Here is an 18024-nt window from a genome sequence, read left to right on the forward strand (position 1 = left end):
GCATGTGCGAGCTTTCGCTTGGGACTAACTCATGGTGACGAACAATTGCCCAGTGGGGTATTGCAGTGATGGAAGTGTTGCGGCAATTGCGCTAAACTGTGTCGTGAAGGAAATGCTGCTACGCTGATACATGCTGCAGCAAATTGTCGTTTATCGCAGGTATTGGACTACGCCTGCACCGACACGCACCTGCTCTGAATAACCTAGTAGGCAAAGGAAAAAAAAAAAGAAAGTTTGTGGTGAAAACCAATTTTGTTGCTTTTTATGAAGACGTTGAATAAGCGATGCAAAACGTGCAAACTTGGTATACTGTAGTCATATGCAACTTCAATTCAAAAGTGTGGAAAAAGGTTGGTGAACAAGCAGTTGGCAACTATGGTGTCGATTCTAGGAACGCTAGAGGAGAGATGCTGGTAGAATTTGCAGAAAAGAATAAGCTGCGAATAATGAACACCTTCAGGAAGCATAGCAACAGAAAGTGAACCTGGAAAAGCCCTAATGGTGAAACAAGAAATGAAATTGAGTTCATACTTTCTGCCAATCCCAGTATAGTGCAGGATGTAGAAGTGATGGGTAGGGTAAAGTACAGTGATTATAGGTTAGTGTGGGCTAGGATTCACCTCAATTTAAAGAGAGAAAGAGTAAAATTGGTCAAGAAGAAACAGGTTAACCTAGGTGCAGTAAGGGTAAAAGCAGACCAGTTCAGGTTGGCACTTGCAAACAAATATGCAGCCGTAGAACAGACAAATGAAGATGACATAGAGGTAATGAATGAAACCGTAACTAGGCTGGCTTCAGAGCCAGCAATTGAAGTGGGAGGCAAGGTACCAAGGCAACCAGTAGGCAAGCTCTAACAAGTAACAAAGGACCTAATAAAGAAACTACAATGAATGGAAGTGTCCAACTCATAAGATAGAATTCGCAGAACTGTCCAAACTGATCAACAAGGCAAGGATAAGTAATATTCGAAATTATAACGTGAGAAAAACTAAAGAAACCGTAAAAAATGGATGCAGCCTGAAATCAGTGAGAAGGAAACTCGCCATAGGACAAGCCAAGCTGTATGCACTGAAAGATAAGCAGGGTATTCATTTATTTTAAAAAAAAATTAATGTCATAAGCAATCTCGAAGTTGCAGCAAAAGCAGCAGAAGGATTCTATACTGACCTGTACCGTACCCAGAGCAGCCATGATACCTCCATTCGAAGTAGTAATGAACAGGTTACAGAGGCTCCTTCTATAACTAGTGATGAGGTAAGAAGGGCCTTGCAAGACATGAAATGAGGAAGAGCAGCAGGAGAAGATGGAATAACAGTCGATTTAATCAAAGATGGAGGAGACACAATGCTTGGACAACTGGTGGATCCTTATACGAAGTGTCTATTGACTGCAAGGGTCCCAGAAAACTGGAAGAATGCAAACATTATACTAATCCACAAAAAGGGAGATGTTAAAGAATTGAAAAGTTATATGCCCATTAGGTTACTTCCAATATTATATAAAATATTCACCAAGATAATCTCCAGTAGAATAAGGGCAACACTGCACTTCAGTCAACCAAGGGAACAGAGAGGTTTCAGGAAGGGATACTGTACAGTGGATCACATCCATGTCATTAACCAATTAAATTCACGGAGTACAATCAGCCTCTCTATATGGCTTTCATAGATTACGAAAAGGCATTTGATTCAGTAGAGATACCAGCAGTCATAGAGTTATTACGTAATCACGGAGCACAGGCCGTTTACGTAAATATCTTGGCGACCCTCGCCGACATGCTAGCAATGTACGTCGACGTCGAACACAAGACGTAGGACGCGGTCCTGCCGTACGTAACCTTTGCGTACAACACGGCGGTGCAAGAAACAACACAGATCACGCCGTTTAAGCTGGTTTACGGCAGGAACCCGACGACGACGCTCGACGGCCACGTCACTGACGAAGAGAATGTTGACGTCGCTAGCTATCTCCAGCGCGCCGAAGAAGCCCGACAGCTCGCCCGCTTACGGATCAAGAACCAACAGAGGACCGATAGTCGACACTACAACCTCCGACGACGCTTCGTCGAGTACCAGCCCGGCGACGTGTTTGGGTTTGGACCCCGATACGCCGACGAGGACTGAGTGAGAAACTATTGCGCCGCTATTTCGGACCCTACAAGGTCATTCGACGTATTGGCGCACTGGACTATGAGGTCGTGCCAGACGGAATTTCGCATTCACAGCGGCGCCGCGCACGATCTGAAGTGGTCCACGTGGTGCGTCTGAAACCCTTTTACACACGCTGACGAACTTCCTTATTTAATTTTGTTGTTTTCTTCGCTACGGGTGTTTTCTTTACTTTCGTTTGTATGCAGCATCGGGTCGATGCTTTTTAAGAGGGGGGTATTGACACGCGTACTTATCTTTATCGGGCGACCACGTTTCGCCACCTAACAAATGTTATCGTACAGCGCGGGACGCGCCTGCATGCATCCGAAGTTTCTGGAAAGTTATCGATGCTTCTATCCGGTTGTCTGTTGTCGTCGAACCTTGTGCTATCAGATTTCATCGTGTGACGCAAATGGTGTAGAACTTTGTGGAAGGCACGCGGGTCCCAACGATTAGTCTGGAACGTTCGACGACTGTTGTATAAAAGCTGACGCGCTTGACCCGCTGATCAGATTTTCGACGATCGCCAACTGTGTTCACCGCTATCGTTGTGCTATAAGTGTAGCCTGTTTTGTGGGCACAGGTTCGCCCAATAAAATTTAGTTTTGTCGTTCACAGTGGTGCTACTGTGTTCTTCAACGTCACCACTACGTGACAATATCTACAGAGATTGCACAGCTATCTTAATTCTACACAAGAATAGTAGGAAAATACCTATAAAGAAAGGGATCATACAAAGAGAGACAATCTCTCCAATGCTATTCACTGTGCTGTGTGCTGTATCTTTGGCACAAAGCCCACTTTATGCCAAAGATAGCACTTTGGCACAAAGTGGGCTTTCAGGTCCATGACTTTTGTCTTCTCTGGACATGTTGCAATGTCTTGTTTAAATTCAATAGGTGTTCAACATTAATTGCCAGAAATTGCGTTTTTGGATGCGGAGGAAGTGCAGCTCACTAACAACTTTCTGAAGCAAGCTAAAGTCTGGTTATGGGCGTGCTGATTTGGGCCTCCATCTTCTGTACTGTACACCACACACACATGCGCACCTATTTCAGTTTGTCTTGTGTTCAATTAAAGTGTTGCTTCAAGCATATAATTTTGGTATTTAAGATATGCCTATCGAGTGTCTGAAGGTTGATTGACTGTTCATGGTCTAGTCCATTCCATTTTGACCACCAAGCATCTGCAAACTTTTAACAGGCATGAAGTTCCTGTTCTTGGAGCACCCATAAAGATACTTCATAATGCTGATGACATGATTGTTGTTGATAAACCACCATCTGTACCTGTAAGTATGCAAGCTTTGTTCTTTTCATGCACGTTTCTAGTAGTGGAAATCCCATAGCGAGTCACATTGCATGGTGTAGTAGTTTAGCAGTGGTAATTTTCTCTAACTTTACTCTTTGATCTTGTTTCTTGAGGTTCATCCATGTGGAAGGTATCGTCACAACTCTGTTATTTTCATCCTGGCCAAGGAACATGGCTTGCAGAACTTGCACAGTGAGTGTCCACATTACTAGTCAATAAGTGAGCAGCTGATAGTTCGTTTAAGAGAGGAAGGACCTCACATCATAAAATTTGCTAAGATTGTTCCATAAATGGACATCAAAGACATTGAAATGTGTATCACAGTTGTCTAGACAAGAAGTGCACAGCACCCTATGCAAACTGAATCTGAATGAGTGCAAAAAATTATGCTAGATGCACATTGTCTGTTTCGGCTGTTGTGACGTGCAGCAATGCATTGCACGCTCTGCTGGCTGAAACACGTGCCGGTCTCCTAGTGTAACGCTGTGCATTCATAGCAATTCTGACCACAAGCTGGCTAGAAGTGGGCATATTCGCAGGTACACAATCACAAAAGACAACACATGCGCAATGCCATGTCTCGACACCAGGTGCTTGCTTTGCCAGAGGGTGCAGGAATGCAGTTTCGCATGTGCTCGCTGATCCCATAGTATTTTGTACCCACCTGTACTCATGGTATCTTTGTGCCAACAAGTGTAGTGTCAGTATTTTATTGCTTAATAATGCTTATATGTATGCGCCCTTACTAATGGGCACATACATACACAAACACTGGAAAACTAAATTTTTAAAAAATTGTGATTGCGCACAATTTTTATTTCTGCAAATAATTAATTTATCTTGCGATTAAGCTCTGTGCAAGCAACCTTTAGTTGCCAGTCGCAGGGGCATAGCCAGGGGAGCACACTGGGAACATGTGCCATGTCTCTCCTGAAATGATACCAAACCTTTAAACACTGGGCCATATTTTGATACTGTCCTTCATGAAATGCAAAGCAGTTGAATTTCTACTTGCACGCCCACTGTCCCTCCCAAGACTGCCAAGATATTGATTGATATTATGTGGGACTTCTGCAATTGGACAACGATACTTTGCTACTACACAGTGAACACATTTCTAAACGTGAATTTGTTTCGTCATGTATAAGAACAAGAATAGAAAACTGAGCGCGTTGGATTCCTGTCTGTGTCTGTTCTTTGCACTACTACATCATGTGTATAAGTACGTCTCATTGCACATGGATATATTGAGGAAAGACAGGATTTACAAACAATGCATCCACAGCACACAGGTTGCCTCTAATTTATTTCTGGCATGTTCGCACTAGCTATACAGGACAGAGTGTGTCAAGCTTCAGCAATGTATCAAATAAGTTGGGTCAAAGGCTTCGCAAGAGGCTCAACAACTTCAAAGTAGCAGAGAAGACGTGCACTTGGAGAACAAGCATCAACTGCCTTATCTTTTGTGGAAATCCTTCCACAGTTTGTGTGCACAGGATTGCTTTCAGTGGATTACTCTGATGGCAAGAAGGGAATATATACACACTGTGGCAATGGCAGATTTGCATGTGGCACGCACTCCTTTAGATCGAGCCCAAACAACATCTGTCAAACATTCATATTCCATGCAAGCATACATCCAACGCTATAGCGGAATTTTGTTGTATGAACCATCAAGAGCTTAAAAAGTGCAGCCTGTAGATGTTCAAGTACAATAGAAACCTGTTGATACTTTCTTTAGGGGACCCACTGATAAGGAATGTATGATCTGGTAAAACATCTGATAACGCTTGCAACTGCAGTACTGATGGGAGAACTAGCAAACTTATTTGAAGCTTAATAGAAAGTGAACAAACTGTTGAAAACTCGACTCAGTAAAGCTCATTATTGTTGCCTGCCTGTTAGATTGAACATTAAACACTTCGTTTGGAGCAGTCGTAGCCTTGGGTCACACTAAATGGGGCTTGTGATTTCCATCTGGCTCTTGGGCCGAATCTTGAATAGCAGCAGCCTCTTTTGAGCACTCACAGTTCTTCCATTTCTCTGCAGCCTTGTATATTGAAGTCACTATGCAAGGTGTGCAACCAGCAAAAGCCTCACTGCATTTCTTGCAATCATTGGAATTAAGACAGAGAAATCTGGGATTCTGGGATGCGACGGTGCTAAATCAAGGTCAATGGCTGTCAGAAAAAAAAAAATGAAATCTAACCTGCCAGCTACAAAAAAATTTCCCTGTACAGGCAACATACACTGTACCGGTTGCTTGCTCAACTTATTTGATGTGGTTTGCTGTGTCATGTAGATAGTGTAGACTACTCTGTAAAAGTGAAAGTAATGCACCCCTCCCCCCAACCCCTACTGTTTTCAACTACCGTACATTAAAAATATGTATGATGTGCACAGCTGCCCTACACGATATGACTGGTTTTAATGTGTTCCTGCTCAAAAGAGAGTGTGTCTTGTTGGTTATTGTGACAGACATCTCGTATAAATGTGCCATGCTTTCTTTTGTTTAGTTTATATTTTTGAATTGGAAGTTGCTGAGCTTGGCAAATCTAAATTGGAAGAAACTTTGTGCAGAGCAGACAACTTGTTGCATGCACATTTGTCATCAGCATTTTCTTATAAGCTTAAATGTCACTGAATGGTTCTAAGCAGTTGACTTTTGCTACTATCCAAAAAGCTGCAGGCAAAGAATATTGACATTAGCATGACCGTTCACCAACAGTACAGGAGGCTGTGCCAGTATATTGCGCAGCTGTATTTCCAATATTTAAATTTTTGCCAAAATCCTACATCTGGTCTTTAAATAAATTGAATGTGGTAATTGTGAGTCAACACGTTGGTCCTTGCCAACAGTACAGAATGATTTGTGTCTAAACTCATTGGTGGTTTATATCGCGATGAATTTAGTAAACAGTGTGGGCAGGTGTTGTGTATTTTTCATGTAGCTGTTCTCTGCATAATCTGCTGAATTGCCAAATTTGATGCGCCAGAAGGGAGACAAAAAAACATGGACAGGACGTTTCAAGCTTTCAAATATTCTTTCTCTTTTATGCCATATTTTCACTGGATCCTCAGAACTTGTTTTCACAAGACTTGAAAATTTTAAAGATATAGCAATTAACTAAATTGCTTTTGTATTGCCAGATTAATTATATTGGATAATACGTTATATCCAGGTTCATTCTATTGATGTTTCACTGTATATTAATATTAATTTTGCAGTTGGGTAGCTGTTAACAGTGAAAGGTTTAGAGCTGCTGACAGTTTGATGCAATACCAGTTTTCAAGATGAATTAGGTTTCGCTTAGCCCTGTAGCATGAACAAACCTCTTTTCCTTAGAAAACTGGAACTGAGCACAGGGAACTGCGTGTGCAAGAATTGTCAGCTGGTAACATCTTTTGACGTTTCGCAGTCTTTTTGCTGTGTAAGCCAAACTGTCTCTTATTTTTATGCTAGTCCAGCTTTTGGCGTGGGCTTGCCTTTGCTACCGGTATGTCAAGCAAACCTTGTTTCTTGAATGATGTGGTCTTGCATGTTAATAGCCCAATAGTATCACAGCGCATCCTCTCTCCAGAGGATGCTGCTGTGATAGTCCTTGTACAGCACACGCCTTCAGGTCCTTGCACTTCAAGGGTTCTCTTAAGGCAGTAGTGCTTTTTTGAATTTTTATCCTATGACCAATTTTAGCACATTGCAATTCTTTCACAGTACATCTTTTGTGTCCTTGGCATGCTTCGCAGTCATTGTCATAGCTTTATTACATGTAGCTCTTACGCACTTTACAGTGACCATGTTTTAGGCCCCTTTACAGCCGTCACATCCATTGCTTGTAATTTATTGCTTTACTTTGATCTCATTACCATTGGCCTGGCACTCATTGGTCATACTTGGCCCTTGTGCCACAAAACACTATATTCATCATCATCGACCCTTGTCCCTAGCTGCGTGGCTGACTTTGTCAAGAACTTTGCTTGGTAGTACACATTGCATTGTGCTTCCTAAGCTGAGATATAAAACATTTCCGAATTCTTTTTCTCATTGTGCTCCCACCGCATCATTGGAAACAATGATCACACTCCTTCTGACCATTAAGTTATCGAGCATGAAAACAGTACGTGAGTGTTTACTTGTTCACTTCTGGTGTGCATTTCACCGGATCAATATGTAAATAAGTTTTTGAGTACAAGAAGTTTCCATTTTTATTCGAAAAACGCCTCTTTTAACTTTTTTTGAACAAAGTTGCTGCATAAAAGAACATCCCTCCCATTCACCTTCAAAAGAAGTCATACTTGATAACTACTGAAGTGCCACCTTGGATCCACGGTGCCTGATTGCTACAGTTTCTCTCAGAATACCATTCGTATATATGTATCCTAAAGAAACACTAAACACAAATATTAAGCTCAAGTGATAGATTAATGCTCGAGAATTTCTAAGGGGTCAATATTATTACAAGCAGAGCCTTAGTAATAGAGAAATTGATGTAAATGCAGGCCATGATGAGAGACTCTTCTGGGACAGTCAAGTACTTGCCAATGACTTAGGCACTCCTCATTTAAATTCAGTCTCTAGTAATCAACCACTCATTACAAAAACGTCATTGTATATTGCATTATAGGAGGAAAGAAAGTGCTACTTGTCTGGTTCTATTTCATTTTTAGAAAAAAGAACTGATTGACAAAACACCTAATGCTCCCTTGACAACGATGCAGGCGGTCGAAAGGTTTCGTTTTCTCTCAACTCTGTTTTCTCTCGACTCGACTCTGCTCAGTGGCTATGGTGTTGGGCTGCTGAGCACGAAGTCGCGGGATCGAATCCCGGCCACGGCGACTGCATTTTGATGGGGGCAAAATACGAAAACACCCGTGTGCTTAGATTTAGGTGCATGTTAAAGAACCCCAGGTGTTCGAAATTTCCGGAGTCCTCCACTATGGCGTGCCTCATAATCAGTGTGGTTTTGGCACGTAAAACACCATAATTTAATTTTTTAACTCTGTGCTTTTAAAAACGTTTGAGTAGTTTTGTTATCGTGTAGTGCTGAGTTGATTTTGCTGTCTCGCTAAACTTGCACAAACTGCAAGTAATTATTCAAGGGAAAATCAGACATGCACCTGTTCGTAGCAATTTGTTCAAAGGAAACCCATACGGATTTCTCAGAAGAAAAGCCTTGCAGTTGAAGAAAAATTCGTCCTGGTCCGGGACTCCAACCCGGGACCACCACCTTTCCGGGACAGCCGCTCTACCATCTGAGCTAACCAGGCAGCTAGCAGATGGCAGGGCGAAGTCAAATTTGTCAACAACTAGAAGCAAAGACAAGAGTTTGATGTAATAATTCTGTGAAAACTTGCAAGGTAGAGAGAAGTAATTAATAAAGGGAAAATCAGACATCCACCCATTCATAGCAGTTCGCCTTCGGCTTTTCTTTCGAGGAATCCCTATAGGTTTCCTTTGTATGAATTGCTACGAACGGGGGGATGTCTGATTTTTCCTGTATTAATTACTTCTCTCCACCTTGTGGGTTTCCGCAGAACTATTATGTCAAACTCTTGCCTTTGCTTCGAGTTGTTGACAAATTCAACTTCGCCTTGCCATCTGCTAGCTGCCTGGTTAGCTCAGATAGTAGAGCGGCCGCCTTGGAAAGGCAGTGGTCCCGGACCAGGCCGAATTTTTCTTCAACTGCGAGGCTTTTCTTTCGAGAAATCCGTATTGGTTTTCTTTGTACGAATTGCGGAGAATGGGTGGATGTCTGATTTTCCCTTTATTAATTACTTCTCCCCACCTTGCAGATTTTCACGGAATTATTACGTCAAACTTGCAAGTAGCAGAGAATTCCACTTCCATCTGATAACGCAGGATGCCTGAACGGTCCACGCCACTTGACCAAAAGCAGCTGCAGCGGCGAATCCCCCGCTCCTTTGTGGCTCAGTTTCTCCATGACCCGGCATTTGCGTTTTGTGCAAAACACCATACCGCTGTCTGTCGGGTGCCGTTTTACTCACTGACAACCGCAAATCGCGGTGGTAGCATATGCACTGTCACCATTCCCCAGTTGGACGGCGGGAGATTTGAATTCAGACCCTCCGGATGCAATTTTCTCATGAACTGAGTGTTTTCTTGGCATGAAACAAGAGTTGCAAGGTTTCTGGAATGGTATTTAAACTTTCTATATCGAGTTAGTATTTGTCTTTAGTGTGCCTTGAAAAGGGCCCTGAACCACCCCTTGGGCATGTGGAAATATCTTAGTCCGTGGGCAGCATATGCTGCTGTGAACATCTCAGGCAAGTTTTGCTGTCGTGTGCAGTGCGTGGAGCTTGCAAGTGGATCGCAAAGTCACCTTTCTCTCAAACGCTTTGTTTTCAACCGAAGGTCCTGTCCTCACTCTCTTCTGGACGCTTCATCGGACACTTTATTTCATCGTTCCCTTAGATGGCTGCTGTTGGCAGATGTCTGACCTCAAGCTGCGGTCGGCTACATGGCGTAGATACCGTGGCTGCCAAAGGGTGTCACCAAGAGTCCACTGGCTAAGCACACTGCGGCTCGCTGAGGACAGCTGTGTTTGGCTTATGTTTAGCGCATCGTAGGCACCAAAGGTGGAAATCATGGCGTTTACGTTAACATCCAAAATGAAATTTAAACTGCGCGCCACAGCAACATTCAGAAGGTGGAACGTTGTGGGTACACCCAGCTGCGCAGCCTTCGCAGTACAAGGCATTGAAGAAAGAACGGGAGCACAGCGGAGGCCGTGTTTGATTGCCAATAACTCTGCTTCTGCTGAATGCAGTGAAGTACTTTGTACGGCAAAGTATTTCTCTAATAGCCTATTTTCACTTCAAATGCCTTTGTCCACTTTGATAAAAAGTGGTTCGTGGCCCCTTTAATATACTACAGGACAAAAGCAGTGACATGAATTGGGTCACTAATGCATCATGGTCACATGTGGTTTCCTTCCAATGCCATTGTGTACCAGCTGCAGTGGCTTAGTGGCTATGGTGTTGCACGGCTAAAAACATAATCATGGTATTAAATCCCAGCCTCGTCACCCGTTTCAATGGGGCTGAAATGCAAAAATGCTCATGCAACCCCGTGCAGTGGGGGCACGTTCAAGAACCCCAAGTGCTAAAAATTAATCCAGAGTCCTTCACTACGGCGTGCCTTATAATCAAAGCATGGTTTTTGCGCATAAAACCACACAATTTAATTGAATTTTAAGTGACATTCCAAAGGTGGACATGTTTTTTATTCTGTTGACAGAATGCACTAGCCTGCCTAGAAGAATATTCGTGAGCGAGTTCTTCATTCACTGCTTCAGATCATTGAGAGACTTAGAATGTTTGGAAATTCTTTACGTGGACCAAAGAAACAAATCTGTCGATCTTGACAGCCATGTGGCAGCTTTGGTTTCCTGTCCACTAGTCTGGAAACTTTTCACTGAGGAACTAGCAAGATTGAGTGAAAAAAATTTTGCAGATTTTATGCATCTTGGGAATCGGTGTTATGTGAAACATGTACTGTAATGAACTGACCCCATGCATAAGACACTTAATTTGTATGTAATGAAGCAACTTGTCTTTTTGTTCAACAATCCGCTACATGTACAGCATACAACGAAACCAGTCGTGCTCCACTGGAAATGCTTTGGCCAAAGTAGGCGTGTGCTTCTCAAGTGCAACAGACACTTCCAAGCCAATCCATACAAATGGTGCACACCATCCCAAACTCGTCCTCCATGATGTGCTTGGCAAAGTACCTGTTGGCTTTTCCTGCCTGTTCAATGCAAGCTGCTGTGTGCATTGGTCTATACATCGCTGAAGATGCTGCTGCTTGCTGGTTCATATAGGATGCTTGACGACTTGCTTCGTTAAAGCCCCAGGAAAAAAAACTAAAGTAGCGCCATTTGTGTCAGTGTGCAGGCATCTCCTCTCTCGTGTGATTTGTAGATTGTAAATCAAGTTAGTCAGGGTGCGACATTTGTTGAGCAAGGCCTCGGCTGAAAGATGGGATGGTGCAATTATCCTGCTAGGGAACACTGGGGCGGTGCGGCTCGGAGCGGTCTAGTGGGAGAAGTTCGAGAGAAGGAAAAATGCAAAAAAGTAACGCTGAGTACGACAATGGAATGTATGTAGACGCAAGTGGCATGATTTTTGTTGCGTCTTAAAGTGTAAGAATATGCCGTATTCAATCAGTCAATTTACAGAAGTGCTTGCACTGTGTTTAGATGCACGACATGAAGCCCCTAAAAAAGAATTTTTTTTTTTCAGGGGCTTTAAACTCACAGGTTTGTGCCGATGGTGCAGTTACCACTTGTTCGCTATTTTAGGGGGTACATCGTGTCATGCAAGTGGTTGTATAGAAGATTTAACTCGTCTAAATGCTTATACTGGTAAAAACCATCCCCGCAAGCAAGCAGGGCCAGATGCGAGTGTGCTTGCATGCAGACGCACTCAGCGTTGGCGCTCCTGAACGCAGTGCCACTGCACTGGAAATGGACATCCGGGTAAGCTCGGTGGCACTGAGAAATCGCGCGCTTTCAAACGTGACGCACTATGCTTTTGGAAGGTTGAGCAAGCACCCCATCTTGAATGTCCACTCACGACGCAGCACGTGCGCCGAGGCAATGGCAGCACATCCTTGGGACGAAGGACGCTGAAGACGCAACTCCCGAGCTAGCAAGCATGTGCCAGTCGAGCCCGGCAGTGCTCGTGGCTCTCATGTCCACAGTTTCCTTGCTGACAACTTTTGAGGCGCTGCTGCAGCTGCTAGGAGAGGAGGCAGAGACGAAGGGGCGCAGCTGGGGCTACTTCAGTTTTTTTCTGGGGGCTTTATGCTACGTTGCATTTTTGCACCATCTGCCATTCACTCTGAACTGTTTTGATTACATAAAGACACTGTTGTGAAGCTGCACGATGTTCTTGCACTCTTCAAGTTCAACAGTTGCCAGTTATCTGCACAACTGGCAGAAACACTCGCAGAATGTCAGGCCGAAAGCACAAGAGGCCACCTGGTGGTGTGGCATTGCAACTTTGAACATGTCCTCAACATTGGGCAATGTACATGAGCTTGCACATGTGCATTCATATTAACAAAACATTGTGTATGTAGGTTTTCTGTTGTTTGGCAGAATTAAATACTGTCAGCATTTGTTGAAACACCAATTGACAGGGAAAAATAGCACCACCACCTCTCATTTGTAGTTACTTAAGGGACACCAAAGAAAAAAATAACTTTAGATGTATTAGAAAATTATGCTTCTACAATACCAAAAAAGCCACTGTTACCATGAAAAGAGGCTTGATGGGCCAGAAAGGGCACAAAATTGAAAGGAAGGTAATGATGGTGCCTTAAGGTTCCTGCAGCAGGTTGCCATGACATAATGGATTTGACAGTGTCTACAAGGGTCTAGCTAACTGCTCACTGGTAAAAAAGTACTACATTGCACTCTGAAGAAACCAAAGACTTGACCTAGCAAGCTTGAAGAACTTTTTCTCCATGACGTCACACTGACGTACCGACACTAGGATTTTGGCACGAAATTCAAGAAATTGAAGTTCGGACTTAATTTCTTCTTCCAATACTGAACCTGTTTCTGCAAAAGTGATGAAAATAGTAGTTTTGGAAGAATACTTTATCAATGTGAACTTATTCAAGGGTTCTCTTTAGTGTCCCTTTAACTCCGTAAAGAGCTCCTCGCCAGGCCACATTTGGTTATACACCAATTTTGGTTATACACTGGAAGTTATTACGTGCCCTCTAAGGAGTGTTCTAACACAAGAATTTTTCAGATTAGTTCATTAATAGCAGAGATAGAAATATTTGAAGTGTGAATCTATGATTTCAGGAGGTGAGCGTCACTGCCAACATTGACACTCTCTCCACTTGCCCCATGTAGCTTCTGCAAGTGAAATTCCTTCCCTGTTGTCTCCTATAACATAGCCAGAGGATCATGTGGCAAATACGTCACAGGCCCCACCTTCTTTCTTTTTCTCTCTCTCACGTTTTTGCTGAATAGCGCACTTCCAGTGACGGCCTTGTGTGCGAGGTGTTGCATTTGTCTTGTTTTGCATAGTGGACGATTTTGCACACTCTGCACGAGAACACCTGATTAGTGGTATAGGTCAGTGCCACAATCACAACCACTGAGGCAGGCTCAAGAGGATGAAGGAGTGTGATCGTAGTGCTGTAGCGCTGTAGAAAATGACAGTTTCGTTCTGTGCACGTCCAACTGCAAGATGTGGGAACAAGCAGACAAAATGGAATTACATCTCTTGCAAGAAGTAAAACAATAACACCCAGACATTCGGTTTCTGTCTTTTATTATTTCTCTAAACATTAATTTGTCTATTGAAGCACCAGACAGATTAAATAAATTACGGATGGTGCCTTGAATACTCGAAGTCATGTGTCACTATGAGTGACGTCACAGCACGGCCATGTAAATAGGTGCACTTGCACAATTGACATCGACTGTCCAGCTGGGAGCACAGCGCCTGCAAGAAGGGCAGACAGCATTTGATTTGATTTGATTTGAAATTTAAGCTCTTTCCACGGAGCGGAGGGATGTAATACTTAGCAGATACAATAGTTAGCACACAGTGTGTGCACTGCGCTTGTCAGCTCAAAATGGCCAAAGCTCGTGGGGGGCCTTTTAACTCCACGTTCGCAAGGGGTGGTTTGGGCACTTTTAACGACATTATTCCACACGAAAGTTCCAATATCCTGTTTAGTTATAGACAAGCCTACTTAAAAGTGAATGAGTGAATGAAATTATAAGGGGCACTATGTGATCACATCAAGTGATCACAAAGGTGACACTTCAAAGAAACAAAAGATATCTATGTAGTAATAAAATGTTTTATGCTATCTATAATTGCATTATTTCACTCAAACGATGCTCGATTCAGAATGTTATTCCAGGGGTATTGATTATAGAAGCAACAAAAAAAGTAGCACATGCTTCATGTATAGATTCGAAATAACATTTTCTGCAATAAAAAAAATCACCTTTTTTCAAAATTCTATATATTTCGATGGCATCCTTAGGACTTGGAGTTCCTGACATTTCGACTGGTACTGATTAATAATTTATTCAACCCTTGGAGACCAGATCCTCTCAAATTGGGCACGTAATGCCTCCCTTTGATCCAGTTTTCTTTGAGCCTCAACATATTGATGTAAAAAGTAATTTCTGCAAAATAATGAAACAGTGTTAGCATTCAATGTTATAATATGCTAGAAGGCAGGATGTAGTCTTGTACAGTACTTGGATGAATAAGCTTCAGATAGTCACATTTACATGTAGAGCATTCAAATTAGGTCGTTTTTGTTTTGTTATGAGGTTTTACTTGCCAAAACCAGATCTGATTATGAGGCCCGCCGTAGTGGGTTACTTCGGAAATTTTGGCCACCTGGGGTTCTTTAATGCATACCTAAATCTAAATCCATGGGTGTTTTCGTATTTTGCTCTCCTAAAAAATCAGCCGCCGTGTCCGGGATTCAATCCTGCGACCTCGTGCTTAGCAGCACAATACCATACCCACTAGGCAACCACAGCAGGTCGTTCAAATTAGGTCTAAGCACCCATTCCAAAACAGTGATCCTGTCAACGTGACCCTGATTAAATTTGCTTTGGATGAGCTTAGCTCATGAACAAAAGTAATCCCATTTTCAAAGTGATTTGGACGAACTTTGCAAACTACTACATAGATTGTCGCAGTGTCAGCATTTGAAATCCACTATTATTTCGCTCTTTTCTGTTTTTACTACTAGAGGTCAGCACTGTTTTGGGGCCTTGAAAGTCGCCTTGATTCAGTCTTCGCGTTTTACAACATAGATGGCAGCCACTTCGTCAGCGCTGCAGAGGCATGTTTATTGTGGTTTTTGTTTTTTGCTACATAGATTGCAGCACTTTATCAGCATTCAAAGACCGCTTTTTTGGAATTGCATGCTTTTCATCACCTTTTCGCAGATTTGTAACGATGGCGTCTGCTACTGACAGCTCTCGCATGAGTCGCACATGCAAAAGAAATCTGCTGCTAGACTCTGGTAGTGAAAGTGAGAGCGAAAGCGACGCAGGGTAAAATAGCGTTTTTCTTCATTTCCAACTGTACCGTTTGTGGCAATAACAAGTACACACAAGTGAAGTGAATAACAAGTGAAGGGGTAAAATGAGGTTTTCACGCTACAAACATGAAGCAAATTAGTTGAAAAGGCTTTATGGCTTGAAAATAAACCATAATAAAGCTAGCAAAATAAGGTCACTTTTCGTCAAAATTATAAAACGAACACACCAAGTTTGGTGAGTTGATAAGTTAACATTTTTTTTACGCATATGTGCAGCGCAACACAGACAAGGGACAAAGAGTGGATGACATAAGCATATTGTCCGTTCATTGCCCCCCGTCTGTGTCATGCTGCACATATATGTAAAAATATATAATAAAACCACTTAAGGGGTTAAGAGCATCATGGGGCATTGCTGCACAAGTGTTAACTAAATGCACTCTTCATGCCCAAGGCTGAATCATGCCAATTACACACATACGCACAAGCACTTGCAAACCTAGAAAATGTACTAATTGTGAATTGTAGGCATATTCTAGCTTATTCTGAGTGTGGTTTCTCGTTTAGTGCCAGTAGTGCTTTTCCATGAGTGGTGGTGTATTGGTGGCAGCTGTACACAGGCTGGACAGGCTCACGTCTGGACTGCTGCTTATGAGCCGCTCAGTGGACAGAGCCCGGGAGCTGGAGAATGAGATCAAGGGCCGGCTGGTCGCCAAGGAGTACCTGTGTCGAGTTGAAGGCTGTTTTCCAGAGTGAGTTCTTTCTGCATATTTGTTGCCTGGAGAACTATCTTCTCATTTAACAGGCCTAGTGTTTAGCAGCGAGGCACCTTGAAGATTATGAAGTACAGAAGCAAGTCATAGTTCATATATTTGGTCATTGCTGTCCAGTTTTTGTGGAGATAGGTTTGCATAACTGGGGGATGAGGCACGGGAAGGCACCTCGGGCCCCACAGGATCAATGTGATATCTTCAAATACTGTTAGTGCCTTTAAATAAATTAAATTGGCCACAAGCGAATGCTGTAGACTACCTGACCTCAAATATCATGGTCGGTCGAAAGGAAAATGTTTTTAGAAGTAGCATGGCCACCGAGGAAAAATGGGAACAGTTTATCAAGAAATTTAATTCTTTCATCACGATGCTAGAGTCCACACATCCTATGGCCAAGAAGATGCTGCAGAGAAGTGAATGTTCAAATTTACCAGACACCCAGTCTGTTCTGTGGATCTTGCCTCGAGTGTCTTTTTTTCTAAACTGACATTTCATGAAGGATCTTGGATGATGTCAAGGTTTCAGTGATAATGAGCTCAAGAGTCTGGAGTATTTGCTGGAGTCCATCAAGAGTTTCTTTATACTAATCAAAGATATCGAAAAGTGATGTTTTGATATGCAGCAACATTTGAAGGAACCTGGGTTGAATAATAAAATGTCTCTGTGCTGGAGTTTTCGATTCTGTGTTAAGCTTCAAATTTATTGAACACTACTTGTGCACTATTCTTTGGCTGATAGGAAAAAGCGATGGAAACACTTTAAATTGAGAGTGTATTGTTGAACATGCAGGCCACCTTTAGGACATAAAAGTGCAGCTGCCCCCTGTTCATCGTGCATGCAAGATTTCATATCTGTAACTTAGGTTGCACATAAATGTCCTAACATAGTGTTTTGTCTATATATTTTGTATTTTTAAAATAAAATAGTATCCTAATTAGTGCTTTTTTTAAAACAGCTGTAAAATGTTCCATTTGATGCTTGTAGTATGTACAATTCAAGATGCTTGTATTTACAGGTCAGTCCGCTGTCAGAGGGAACAAACGAGCATGTGACTCATTTTCCACGCAGTGCCATATACGGGAAGCAGTGAAAACCAAGCGCATGCACAAAATGGCGCATGGGCGGTGCATGCCACGCATCGTCTGCTGTCCCCCGTCGCTTCTCCTGCGTGCGGTTGGGCAACCACACGTCTTGAGCCGCGGTTACAGAAAACTAATTTAAAGGAGTAAACTTGCACTTGACTTGCCAGCCATATGGATGCTAAGAGCATAAGAATGATCGAGCTTTCAGAACATTACAGGCGACATGAAACGCTGTTTTTCTGGAGGAAGCTTCGCATTCATGTGTTATTGCATGGCAGATTGAAAGACATTCACTTCGGTGATGTACCGTGGCGATTGACTCAACGAGTGCCATTTCGCACATGTGCTTGGATTTTGCTGCTTCCCTTACATGGTGCTGTGTGAAGCATGAGCCATGTGCTTGCTTGTTCCCTCTAACAGTGGACTGACCTGTACAGGAGTTCCATTAGTGTACTACATTAGTCGCATATTTGCAGAAAGTAATGATTCCCTTTTATGTTAACGCACAAATAGTTGACATCCCATTTTTGTAATGCGAGCTGCTGGGGGAGGCATGAAAAGATTGATTTGAGAGCTTGATAAGTGGTACATGTATTTGTATTTTATTGCACACAACCTTCTATTACGATAAAACATGCAGTTAT

At 42.7% G+C, this 18024-nt stretch overlaps 1 protein-coding gene across 2 annotated transcripts in view; it reads left to right on the forward strand.

The window, feature by feature from the left end:
- The window catches only part of LOC135896942 (pseudouridylate synthase RPUSD2-like), a 62648-nt gene that overhangs the window by 7402 nt on the left and 37222 nt on the right, over window positions 1-18024 (forward strand). For both annotated transcript variants that reach the window (XM_065425484.2, XM_065425483.2), the window contains exons 5-7: window positions 3354-3441; window positions 3575-3653; window positions 16136-16277. In XM_065425484.2, the coding sequence (XP_065281556.1) occupies window positions 3354-3441; window positions 3575-3653; window positions 16136-16277 (309 nt within the window). The remainder of the gene's footprint in view (window positions 1-3353; window positions 3442-3574; window positions 3654-16135; window positions 16278-18024) is intronic.

Source organism: Dermacentor albipictus, chromosome 1 (assembly GCF_038994185.2).
Source record: "Dermacentor albipictus isolate Rhodes 1998 colony chromosome 1, USDA_Dalb.pri_finalv2, whole genome shotgun sequence".
NCBI lineage: Eukaryota > Metazoa > Arthropoda > Arachnida > Ixodida > Ixodidae > Dermacentor > Dermacentor albipictus.